A 12,009-nucleotide genomic window follows, 5' to 3' on the forward strand; every position below is an offset into this window, starting at 1 on the left:
CCGCACAGGGCTTCAGCGTACAGCCCCGGTAGAAACCCGGGGTTTCTGTCCATTCTCTCCGTACTTGTCTTTCATCCAGCCACCACCCCACCCCTATTCGTTTTTACTGCTCCCTCTCCTGCCCCACCCCTCATGCAGATCCATTCATCCACACCCCCAGACCGAGCCCTGCTCACCTCGGTTCTGCAACTGCTCCAGGCGTAGAGCTCCTCTGCGGCTCACAGAGTCCCCGCACTGACTGGAGGGAAGGGGTGCGGCGGTAGGACAACCCGCCCACGCTGCGCAGCCGCGCCCCTTCACGCATGGGCGGGGCGGGGCTCAGACCCAGCCCCCTGCGCTTGACGTCTTGCCCGTGTCACCCACCTAGGCCTGTCTCTGTTTTTGGTATGTTCTAAGGTTTTTCGTCCTTAGAGATCCGAAAGTCATGGCCCTGGTTTCTGTGGAACCACCCTACCTATTCTGGACAGAGCTGCATCCCTGGCTGGTATACGCAAGAACAGAACCACAAGGTTGGATAGGACGGCAGGTTCTGGTATAACATCGTTTCATTCTTCCTTTTTTATAGGGTTGAGAAAATTGATTCCAGGCAGGTCCACTGTGTGCAGCTTGCAAGTTCTTCCCTTTGGGTTTTCTCCTGGATTGTTTTCCTCCAACAGCCCAAAGACATGCAGGTGAGGTGAGTTGGTGTCTAACTGCCTGAGTGGTTGTGGGGATGAGTGGGTCCTGCAATGGAAGGGCCGCCTGCCCAGCGTTGGCTTCCACTTTGAGCTGCCCAGATAGGCTCCTATCACACACAACCCTTAACTGCTATGATTCATTCCTTAAATGTGTGTATAGCTCATTTCAGTGTTTAATATTAGAAGCATTTGATGGGTTTTTTTACTTGATTTTGTTTTAGAGAGAGATAAAGGGAAAGTTAGGGAAATATCAGTGTGAGAGAGACATATCAATTGGTTGCTTTCCATACATGTCCCAACTGGGATCAAACCAGCAACCTAGATATGTGCCCTGACCGGGAATCTAACCTGCAACCTTCCAGTGCATAGGATGATGCTCCAACCAACCAAGCCACACCCACAACCAACCAAGCCACACCCACCCTGCCTGGTGATATTTTTGTGACCAGAAATATCACAAAATATAACTCTTGTCTATATCAATTAACATATGGCAAAATTTTGTCACGGTATCCAAGAATCGATGGATGACATTCAGTGAGGATATACTATAATTTATTGAGAGCCTCCCCTCCCCGCCCTGGCAGTCTCTGGGTCACTTTTTCCGCTTGTAGATCTTCTGTGCTAGCCTCAGGAAGATGGCTTGGGGCAGGGGCGAAGAGTACTGCTCGATGAGACCCAGAAGGCGGCTGTAACTGTCTTCCTCATATTGCATAAACACGGCCTGCAGATTCAGCTCCTCGTAGAGTGCCTTCACCCGGGCCACCTTCTCAGCTTCTTTCTGCCCATAATTCTCCTAGAAGGGGGTGGAGGCAGGAAAACAGGCTTACTCTCCCCCTAGTGCTTCCATGTCCCCTCCATGCCCCCTCCACGCCCCTCATCCATATATTCAGAACATCTCCAATGCCATTCACTTGATTCCTGCCTCCAATTCAAGTGTCTTTGAGTGTCTAAGATTGTCTAATATGTTCAATTTTCCCCTCCCCACTCCGAATGCTCAGATATTAGCTCAGCCCTCAGCTTCCTCTGTCGCAGGGTATCTCAGCTTTGGCTCTGTTAAAATTTGGAGCCACATAATTCTTTGTTATGGAAACTGTTGCGTGCTTTGTAAGATGTATGGAAGCATTCCTGGCCTCTACCCACTAGAGAGAGACCTTAGCACATGCACACACACCAAGTCAACAAAAAATGTCTGCTGCTACTGCCAAATGTCCCCTGGGGTACAAAACTGCCCCCACGTAGTTAAGAACCCCTGCCTTATCCCCTTTTTATCAGCTCAGGGACCCACAACCCTCTCTTGGGCACCTGCAGGATCTGGCGCTGTTCCGGCGAGGCCCGTTGCAGACACTGTACCACCAGCCAGCTGCATTTGTTGTCCTGGATGTCGGTGCCAATCTTGCCCGTCACACTGGAGTCCCCAAAGAGATCAAGGTAATCATCCTGGGCAGGGGAGCAGAAAAGGAGAATGAAGATGCTCCGAGGCAGGGAAGGAGGGGCGTTGGAGCCTGCTCTCTGCCAGTGCCTCCTGCCTTCCTACCTGGATCTGAAAGAGCTCTCCCATCTCCAGCAGGATCTTCTTGGCATTGGCGTGTTCCTTCTCCCCGTCAATGCCTGCCTGTAGTGGAAAGGGGATTGACAGGCGAGACATCAGGGCGCCTTCATCTTCCTGACCCACAGGGTCTTGCCCAAGGTTAGCCCCTAAAACTTCTCTGCTCTCCTTTCAGACATCCCTGGCTTCCCTGGTCTAGGAAGTCCTGGCTGGTGGTCCAATCTCTATCTCACTTAATTTTAGCTAGGCCTTCCTGCAGGCAGAAATTAATCCATTCTGGAGGCCCTCAGACCATCTCTTATTTCATGAGGCTCAGTCCAGGAGTCACTGATTCTTCTTCATAATCTTTTTTTTTTTAATATATATATATTTTTTATTTCAGAGAGGAAGGAAGAGGGAGAGAGAGAAAGAAACATCAATGATGAGAGAGAATCATTGATCGGCTGCCTCCTGCACACCCCCTACTGGGGATCGAGCCCACAACCCAGGCATGTGCCCTTGACCGGAATTGAACCCAGGACCCTTTAGTGCGCAGGCCGATGCTCTATCCCCTGAGCCAAACCAGCTAGGGCTCTTCTTCATAATCTTTTTGCCATTTCCAACTGCATTCAGGATGAAAAGGAAACTTGGAGAAGCAGGTTCAGGGTGCCAGTCAGTCCCACTCACTGCCTGAAAATCCAGTCTCTTCAGCCTGATCATCTCCTCCCCACTCCCATCCATACTCAGATGGAAGATTTCTTGTTCCTCTATGGTGGACTACCCACTTTCACTTGTCTCACCTAATTTCTACAACAATCCTGTGAGGTGGGGATTTTATCCTCATCTTACAGCTGAAGAAACAGAATCAGGGAGAATATGTAACTTGCTCAAGGTTGCACAGCCATTAAGTGGGGGCATCAGATTGTATAAAAGCTAACATTGGTGGGTAGCGGGGGTGTGCGGAGGCTCACTCACCATATACATGGCAGCAGCTACAGGAAGGTAGAAGGAGTAGAAAGCCGTCTTATACTTGACAATAGATTTGTACCTAAGTAGGGAGAGAAGATCAATTCCTCAAAAAGGCAATGCCCACCCGGAGCCCTCCCTCACTGTTCAGGTCTGGTTCCCACTGTCCCTCACCTCTTTTCAGTGAATCTGCCAAGATCCACGTTGCTCTGCGGGGCTGTGATGAGGTCCAGGGTCTGTCCAATCTCAGTCTGATAGGAAGTCTAAGGCAGAAGATGGGCCATGAGATGGGCTTTCTCCAGGACTGGGGAACCCAGAAATCCTGGGCCCCACATCCCATACCAGCCAACAACTAGGCAGAGTCAGAAAGGCAGCAAGAGGGAGGGAGGGTACCAAGTCTCAAGGCCCACATTCTCACACACACAGACACACACTGTCCTTTATCCCTCCTTCCCATCACACAGGGACAGGGAACCCTTCTTGCCTTTAATACCATCCCTCCCAACTCCCTCGCTTTCTTCCTCTTCCATGAAAACCTAGGTGTTCCCTATGCCCTGAGACCAGCTAGATGAAAATGTCCTGTGGAGGCCAAGCTACTGCAGGCAGCCTCTGGGCATTGGGCCTGGTCTGCAGCACACCTGCAGGAAGAGTTCCATCAGGTTCAGGTAATAGGGCTGCTCCCGGCAGTAGAGCTTCAGCAGGCGGTAGATACAGGCTTCCAGGAGCATAGCATCATTCACGGCATCCAAACCAATGCCTGGCTGTCAGGGGACAGAAAACAAGCAATCAGTCTCTGGCCTAGACTCATACCAAGATCCTGTCACTCTGAACACCTCAATAGGCTCTATGTAACCGCCCCCCTGTGGCCTGTTTCCATGCCCACTGCGACTTTCCCGTGAGTCTACTTTACCTTCTGATACCAGCAGATCTGCCCCCGTCGGGTGAGGGATGAGTCCATAATGTCGTCTGCCACCAGGAAGAAAGCTTGGAGCTAGGAGAAGAGGGAAGAGTGGAATAAGACCCCCGGGCTCCTTATTACTGTCCCTTCCACCAGCAACAGAGCTGCCATTGAGAGTCACTACGAGCGGAGAAGGAAAGTCAGGATGGGAGGCCCAGGACTTGTTCTCTTCTATGGGGTCAGGCTACACATTCTGGTTCCCTAATACAGCTTTCCGAGGCATGGCTTTTAAATCTTCACGTCATACTGATCTGTATGTGCTCTCGTGGGTAACACTGTCCACCGGCCTAGGGTAGGCCGTGCACAAAAGGCCATGCGATCGCTGCTCTTGGTCCAGGCAAGTCCTTGGGGAAAGGCATCAATCTGCACCTTCACCTCTGACCTCACCCGGGGTGGGTCTGAGCTTTCCACACTGGAGGCACATATATTTTTTTAAAATATATTTTATTGATTTTTTACAGAGAGGAAGGGAGAGGGATAGAAAGTTAAAAACATCGATCAGCTGCCTCCTGCACACCTCCCACTGGGGATGTGCCCGCAACCAAGGTACATGCCCTTGACCGGAATCGAACCTGGGACCTTTCAGTCCACAGGCCGAAGCTCTATCCGCTGAGCCAAACCGGTTAGGGCCGGAGGCACATATTTTATTTACATTGTGTTTATTTGGAGTGGCAGGGTTCCCCTGAAGCCACCAGTCCACTGCCTCTCCCAAGCACGAGTGCAGGGCCACCTGGTTTCAACCAGTACCATTCAACCAGGGTTGTCCACAAAGGGCATTTACAGTGTGGCCTCCCTCAATCACCTCTGCCCCCAGCAATGATTCTGAACCAACTGCACTTTCTATTTATTAGGGGAACTTTAAAAAATACCAGTGCCAGCCCTAACCTGTGTGGCTCGTGGTTAGAGTGTCAGTCTGCATACTGAAGGGTCATCAGTTTGATTCCAGGTCAAGGTCATGTACCTGGGTTGCAGGTTCGATCCCCGGTCTGGTTGGGTCAAGTTAGGAGGCAACCAATCAATATCTCTCTCTCACATCTCTCTCTCTCTCTCTCTCTCTCTCTCTCTCTCTCTCTCTCTCTCTTCCCCCTCCCTCCCTCTCTCCCTCCCATTGTCTCTAAAAATCAATGGGAAAATATCCTCAGTGAGGATTAACAACAACAACAAAAATACCAGTGCCAGCCCTAACTGGTGTGGCTCAGTTGGTTGGGCATTATCCCATGAACCAAAAGGTTGCTGGTTGGAGTCCCAGTCAGGGCACATGCCCTGAGAGGGCGTTAGGCTAGATCCCCAGTAGGGGGCATGCAGGAGGCAGCCAATCGATGTTTCACTTTCACATGATGTTACTCTCTCCCTCTCCCTTCCTCTCTCTCTAAAAATCAATTTTAAAAATTACTTAAAAATAATAATAATAATAACAACAATGCCAGAGTCCTACCCCAGATCAATTAAATAAGAAATCTATAGGGGTGGTACCTCAGCATTGGGTTTGTTGTTTTTTTAAAAATAGTCTTCCCAGGTATGTGCTTATAGTGGGAAGTAATGGGAAATATACCACATTACCTATGTAGCATTCTTAGCAAATGTTTAGCCTGATTGTAATCATGATGAAATAATCAGACAAATCCAGACTAGATTGTGAGCCACTCTACCAAACAACTAACCTCCCACACGCACCCCAACCGGGGCCAGGGATCAAGCTTGCAACCCAGGTATATGCCCTTGACCAGAATCGAACCCAAGACCCTTCAGTCCATGGGCCAATGCTCTAACCATTAAGCAAATGGACTAGGACTAGAAATTTGGGTTCTTATGTGAATCTTCTTCTTTGTTAAATTTAGAGCACTTATTTCTAAAACATTTTCAAAAACTATCTGTGAGCTGCCAGTTTTCGATTTCTGCTTTAGAATAATCTTCTGGAAGAACCATGGCACTTTACTCAGAGAATATAGGCCCAGTTCGAAGGCCCTGGCCCACAGGGGGTCTTCAAGTGAAATATGTACCTACTGACAAAAGTCCCCCACATGTGTTCATCTGTGGACTAATTCACTGTCTAAATTTGGCTGTGGCACACTAGAGGCCTAGAAGCACAAACAGCCAAGGAACGAGTTCCAGGCCCAACCCTCCTGTTCTCACCAAGGCACCCCCACATGTAGTAAACCTCTTTTCCTCCTCCCCTCCCCCACCCTTCTCACCAGTTCCACACACCAGCCCACAGTCATGGCCCGCTGGAGACTATCAGCATCCTGCTTGCTCGGTTCCACCAGGTCCTGGAAAGTTATCAGCACCGTCATCCCCCGTTGGTACTTCCCTCCGATGACATTGTACTCCAGGACCTGGGGGGCAACAGAGGGACAGAGTAGCAGGATCCGAGGAGCAGCTACTCTGAGATTTCTTCTCACCCTCTCCTACTTCCAACCATGACCTAACTTTAAATCCTCCTTAACCCTGGCTGGCATGCCCAGGTCTCAACTTCTCAAGTCCCAGCCCCATCCCGCCTCTCCTAACTTCCTCTCACAACCCATCCCCCCTTTCCCGGCCACTTTCTCCCACCCACAACTCAACCTATCTGCACACGAAGAGCCTCTCACTGTACTGAAGACAAGCTCCCACCCCTCAAAGTTGGTCAGAGGAGAGCTTGGAGAGGACCCAGGTTGGGGGAGCCGTCCCCCACTCTGGCAATGGTGTCTCTTCCTGCTCATTTTGCCTTCTGTTATCCTGCTGGCAACCAGATCTAATTCAATGGAAAGACTTCCCTTTTAATGTCCATCCCAGTGTAGACAAACCTCCTCCTTTTCCTTGGTTCCCCTCAGACAAATGAGACAGCATTTAGAAAAGAATTACTAGAAACTCCAAAAGAATAAAAGAATTAGGTAACTTAAGTATCCCAGCAATAGTTCCTGTCCCAGAGCAGAGGTTTCTGATGATAGGCTAGCTTCACTCCAGCCCACCTCAGACTGCCTTCCTCCGGGATCCCTGCCAGGGTGGCACCTTATGATTTCTGGACACCTAATTTCCTTCCTCGACAAAATCAAAGACTTATCAGGTTCAACACCTTCACCATCAAGGGCCTACACCCATGCAAAGCAGTTTGACTGCCCTACCAGATCTACAAGGTGGAACTGAAGTGCTGAGGAAGTACACCTGTCCAGGCACAGGCCCCTCCAGAGCTTACCTGGCATCACTCAGATGAAAGCCTGTCCCCACACCTGTCAAAAGTCCCCCCCAAAACCATAGCTGGGTCCCACTCACACAGAGTGACCAAAAATTCACTCCCTCAAGTCGCAAATCCCTCACCTCCTTAAGCCGGGCAATAGCATCTCCTGTGTCTGGGTGCCCCAGGTCATCCTCAGTCAGCACCTTGACAATCTGGGAGAAGTGCTGGATAAAATTCTGCTTTTTTTGGTCATAAACATCCAATTTCTGGTCTCCGTTCATTCTGAGGGAGGAATAAAGTACTCTGGGGAGAGAGAGGACAAGTCAGAAACCTGATCAGCTGCTCCCCTCCCCAAAGACCTTCTCCCCCCAACACTCACCGAGGCTCCTCTGTCCACACTTGGCACCGGCAGCGGGCACTGTGCCATGCCCCCAGGACTGAGCCCCGGTGCACCAGGGAGGGCCGCTGTAGGGAACCCAGCCACCTCTCCTGTGGCACCCAGCAGGGGGCTGGTAGCAAGAAGACCCCCACAGATCTCAGCCAGCGGGACAGAGGCATCAAGGGGACAGGGGCTGGCACAGGGAGGAGGCACGAGCACCCCCTGCAGGGACAAGCACCAAAGGCAGATGCATGGTGGCCGGTCCCCAGGTCACCCCTACCACCTGCAGCCTTTTACCTAAAGGCCCTGGCCCACCCTCTTCTGGACAGAACTTGGGCATTTAGAGAAAAAAGGAAATGCGGGGAACAAAAAGTACGGCTGGTGGCTGAGCCTCCACTGATCATACTTAAAATAAGATGGCAAGTACTTAATGTACCTAACTTTATCCTCCTCAACCACCAACTCCTCCTCCAGGAAACCTCGGGAACTGCCACTCCCTTGGCTTCCCCGAAATCCTGGTAATTAGAAGGGTCCAGAGTCAAGTTCCTCAAGACGAGGGGCTATGAGGACCCTTAAATCACTCTATTTCACAGATCAAACTGCGGTTCTAGGAAGATACTTCGGCAGTGGCAGCGCCACATCTAGAACCTAGATCTGCCCAGGCGGGCGGGGAGGAGGGTGTGGGTTTTCGGAGCTGCCCCAAGAAGAGGAGCCGGAGCCCTGGTACTGGGGCCAGTGGCCTGGATCTGAAACTCAGCGCCCCGACCCCCACAGGGAGCGCTGGGGCTGGAGACGCCTCGGAGCAACCCTGGGCGAGGGAGGAGGGTTCGCAGACGAGAAACCTGGTTCGGGTGTATTGGGGAGATGCTAGGAAAGCCACAAAAGAGCTCGGGAGTTTCCGCACCTCCAAATGGGTGAGCCAGTCAGGGCCACCGACCCCCCAACACGGGGGACTCAGACGCAACTGGCCGGGCCTCCTGTGCCACGAAGCATCCTTCCAGGGGTAAGGCCGAGTCTAACCCCTGCCCTCGCTCCCAGTCCGCCACCACTCTCACCTGTTCAAGGATGCCGGTTCCGGGCCCAGATTGTTGGCGGGGTATTCCTTAAAGCTAACACCACTCCGCGCTCAGCTCTCTGGGCTTAGTAGTTCTCGATCCTCTTTCACTATGGACAGAAATGGCTCGTTAGACTACAATTCCCGGCATGCTGCGGGAGGGACAGACACCACGCGATCTAGCGCTGGCTGGCTGGGCGGGGACGAGTCGCGCTGATTGGCCGCTTCCCCTCGTATGAGCATGGGGCCCTGTAATGAGAGCCAATGGAAGGGCTGCGCCCAGGGCAAAGCCTTAAAGGAGCGGGACTGAGGGAGTGGGATGGGATGGGAGGCGGCTGGGAATGCCCTCACCTTTTGTACACACAAACTTTTATTATCTTTCTGTGCAGCTAAGTGGCATGTTAGTACAACCCAGCAGACCAGCTTTGTCACTTACTGATTCTCTAATTTAGGCAAGTCATTTAACTCTCTGAGCCTCAGTTAACTTCCTTGAAACTGGCTTTCCTCGTCTATATACTTACCAGGAGGTAATGTATATAAAGTGCTTTAAGGGCTGAATTAAAATAAGACTCAGAGTAGAAGCTAGAAGCCTCACCCCACCCACACTATGGCTTGATCCTGTTGTCTTCCAAAACTCAGTAACTTGACCCATCAGGTCAAGATGCCTATGCCCTGGTCTGTGTGTCTCTGTTGGTTGGGCGTCCTCCCTTGCACAGTAAGGTTGCTAGTTCGTTTCCTGGTCGAGGGCACATGTCGGGGTTGGGGGCTGACCCCCAGTAAGTAGCGGGTGCGAAGGAGGCGGCTGATGGACGATCATTGCTTCATTCGCACATTGATGTTTCTCTCCCTCCTTCTGCCTCTTCTAAAAATCAATTTTTAAAAAACTCTGAAATGCCAAACCATCTAGGACGTAAATGGATTTTGTCATTATGGAACAAAAATAATTGTGCAAGAAAAATTGATTGTGCAACGATACCCATTTTCACCACTGCTGTTTCAACATTGTACTGGGAATTCTAGTCAGGCTACTAGACAAGAACAAGAAATAAAACACAGTCAAATTGAAAAAAGAAGTAAATATATCTGTCGCACAGACAATATGATTCTGAATAAAGAAATTTCTCAAGAAAGCTACTAAAGCTAATAAACAAGTTCAGCAAAGTTGCAGGGTACAAAAACAGCATGAAAAAATCAGTTGTGTTCCTATAATCTCAAAAAGGAAATGAAGGAAGCAATACTATTTACAATAGCATCTAAAATAATAAAATACCTAAAAATAAAATTTAGCCAGGAGGTGAAATACTTGTACACTGAAAACTAGAAAACATTGCTGAAAAAAATTAAAGACCTAAACAAGTGGAAAACATCCCACATTAAGATATCAGCACTAGCTGGTTTGGCTCAGTGTATAGAGCAAAGGCCTGTGGACTGAAGGGTCCCCAGTTCTATTCCAGTCAAGGGCATATGCCCAGGTTGTGGGGTTGGTCCCCAGTAGGGGGCGTGCAGGAGGCAGTGGATCAATGATTCTTTCATCATTGATGTTTCTCTCTCCCTGTCTCTTCCTCTCTGAAATCAATAAAAACATATTTAAAAAATAAATAAAAACATTTTAAAAAATTTTAATCAAAAAACATGATGCCAGAGAGGAGGAGAAATTGAGATGGTTAAATAGGAATTTTCTTTAGCAGAGAAGAAAGGGAAGAGCACACAGGTGCAGGAAACAGTGTGTGCAAAGCCCCACACGGAGAGAGATCAAGTCATGTTCTGGAAGTGTCAGGGTTTTGGCGTGGGCTGAAGCATGGAGAAAGGGAGGAGATGTGGCTGCAGAAGTGATCTGGATTCAGATAGTAAAGGTCTCAGCATGCCCTGATGAGTCAGCAATGTCTTCGATCAGAGCAGGCTGATCAGACATGATGTTTAGACATCTTGGGCTGCGGTGAGAGGATCCCCTGCAGGTGGGGAACCTCCACGGTGGAGACCCCAGGCAGGAAAAGTCTGAGCACCTGGTAAGAAGAGGCAAGCCACAGTCTGTGGCAGTGAGGATGGAGAGGAGGTGGATTTGGAAAATGTTAGGAATCTACATGTTTTGTTGACTGATGTTAGATGTGGGTGGTAAAAGGTTCATAGTTTCACTAAGATGCAGAGAGAGAGTTGAGGAGGCGAACAGGGATGGGGTGAGGGTAAGGAAATGAAAAGAAGTTGAGTTGGCTTAGTAGAAGGTGTACAGGGGGGGGGGTGCTGAACAGTGGAGCATGACCCCACCACAGGGGTGCGAGGTGGGCCAGTGGATATGAGGGTCTGCAGCCCAGGAGAGAGGCTGGAGTGGGCTGGGTCTTGTTGAATCACGTTGAGAGCTGGGCCCCTAACAATTCATTCATCATTCAGTTATTTATTGAGCACCTACTAGGTACTAGGAATATAGCAGTGGACCAAATGGACAAAATCCCTGTCTCCTACAACTGACTTTCTAGGTGTAGTAAGAACACATTTAACAAGTCAAATGTAAGAAAGCTAGCAAGTAAGGAAAGCAAAGCATGGTGGGAAGACTGCAGTGTTAAATGGAGTGGTCAGAGAAGGCCTCACTGAGAAGGTAATACCCAAAAAGAAATTAGAAGGAAGTAATAAGTAAAGTATATGGCCATCTAGGGGAAGGCATTCCATATGGACAGAGGGAGGGAACAAGGGATGCAGCTGCCCTCTCCTTGTTTGAGAAACAGTGAAGAGGTCAGTATGACCAGACAAGCGGCTTTAAAGAGACAAGAGGAGGAGGAGGATTGAGAAGTGCCAGGGCCTTGTAAGGACTCTGGCTCTTACTCCAAGTGTGATGGGGAACATTAGTAGATGTAAATGGAGTGCTGTGCTATCCACATTCTCACCCTCTACCTCCTGCTCCCCCAACCCCTCACAGTGTTTGGCTCTCTGCTTGCCCCTCCTCTCATCAGAGTTGAGCCCTCTGCCTTGCCCCACAAGCAATTCAAAAGATGGGCAAAATGTAATATGCCTCCACAGAAAGCTCCAGGAGGAGCCAGAGACCTGGAATCATAGGTCAACCTTCACAGTAGCACCATCCACAATGGCCAAAAGGCAGAGGCAGCCCAAGTGTCCATCAATAGAGGAACGGATCAACAGAGTGTGACATATACATACAATGGGATATTATTCAGGAGGGAAAGTCTGATACATGCTACAACAGATCCTTGAAAACATTATGCTAAGTGAAATAAGCCAGTCACAATGATGTATGATTCCACTTACTAGTATATGAGGTACCTAGAGCAGGCAAATTCATAGAG

General features: G+C 49.8%; 2 protein-coding genes and 1 long non-coding RNA gene across 6 annotated transcripts in view; 1 reads left to right on the top strand and 2 right to left on the bottom strand.

Moving 5' to 3' along the window:
• RUSC1 (RUN and SH3 domain containing 1) overlaps positions 1-240 on the bottom strand; it is a 9,436-nt gene extending 9,196 nt beyond the window's left edge. The window contains 1 exon segment of the mRNA XM_006097835.3: positions 177-240. The gene's annotated coding sequence lies outside the window, so the exon portion shown is untranslated.
• The window catches only part of LOC111827734, a 4,956-nt gene extending 2,856 nt beyond the window's left edge, over positions 1-2,100 (top strand). Inside the window, exons 2-3 of one of the 2 annotated variants that reach the window (XR_002831444.1) lie at positions 566-671; positions 1,953-2,100. This is a non-coding gene — a long non-coding RNA (uncharacterized LOC111827734). Of the gene's footprint in view, positions 1-565; positions 677-1,952 lie in introns of both variants that reach the window. The other variant, XR_002831443.1, reaches the window with a different exon arrangement.
• Positions 1,211-8,848, bottom strand: FDPS (farnesyl diphosphate synthase). Of its 3 annotated transcripts, none has more exons than XM_023761602.1 (10): positions 8,718-8,848; positions 7,424-7,586; positions 6,322-6,462; positions 4,082-4,162; positions 3,810-3,932; positions 3,346-3,434; positions 3,181-3,253; positions 2,215-2,292; positions 1,983-2,117; positions 1,211-1,473 (listed from the first exon to the last, which is right to left on the bottom strand). In XM_023761602.1, exons 2-10 carry the CDS (start codon positions 7,562-7,564, stop codon positions 1,273-1,275), a joined length of 1,062 nt encoding a protein of 353 aa, XP_023617370.1. In that variant the 5' UTR covers positions 7,565-7,586; positions 8,718-8,848; the 3' UTR covers positions 1,211-1,272. The 3 variants fall into 3 exon arrangements, with proteins under 3 accessions (XP_023617370.1, XP_023617371.1, XP_023617369.1); XM_023761603.1 differs by lacking the exon at positions 8,718-8,848 and adding an exon at positions 8,567-8,707; XM_023761601.1 differs by lacking the exon at positions 8,718-8,848 and adding an exon at positions 7,663-7,965.
• Positions 8,849-12,009: the final 3,161 nt, after the last annotated feature.

The sequence above is a fragment of the Myotis lucifugus genome, unplaced genomic scaffold (genome assembly GCF_000147115.1).
Source record: "Myotis lucifugus unplaced genomic scaffold, Myoluc2.0 scaffold_211, whole genome shotgun sequence".
NCBI lineage: Eukaryota > Metazoa > Chordata > Mammalia > Chiroptera > Vespertilionidae > Myotis > Myotis lucifugus.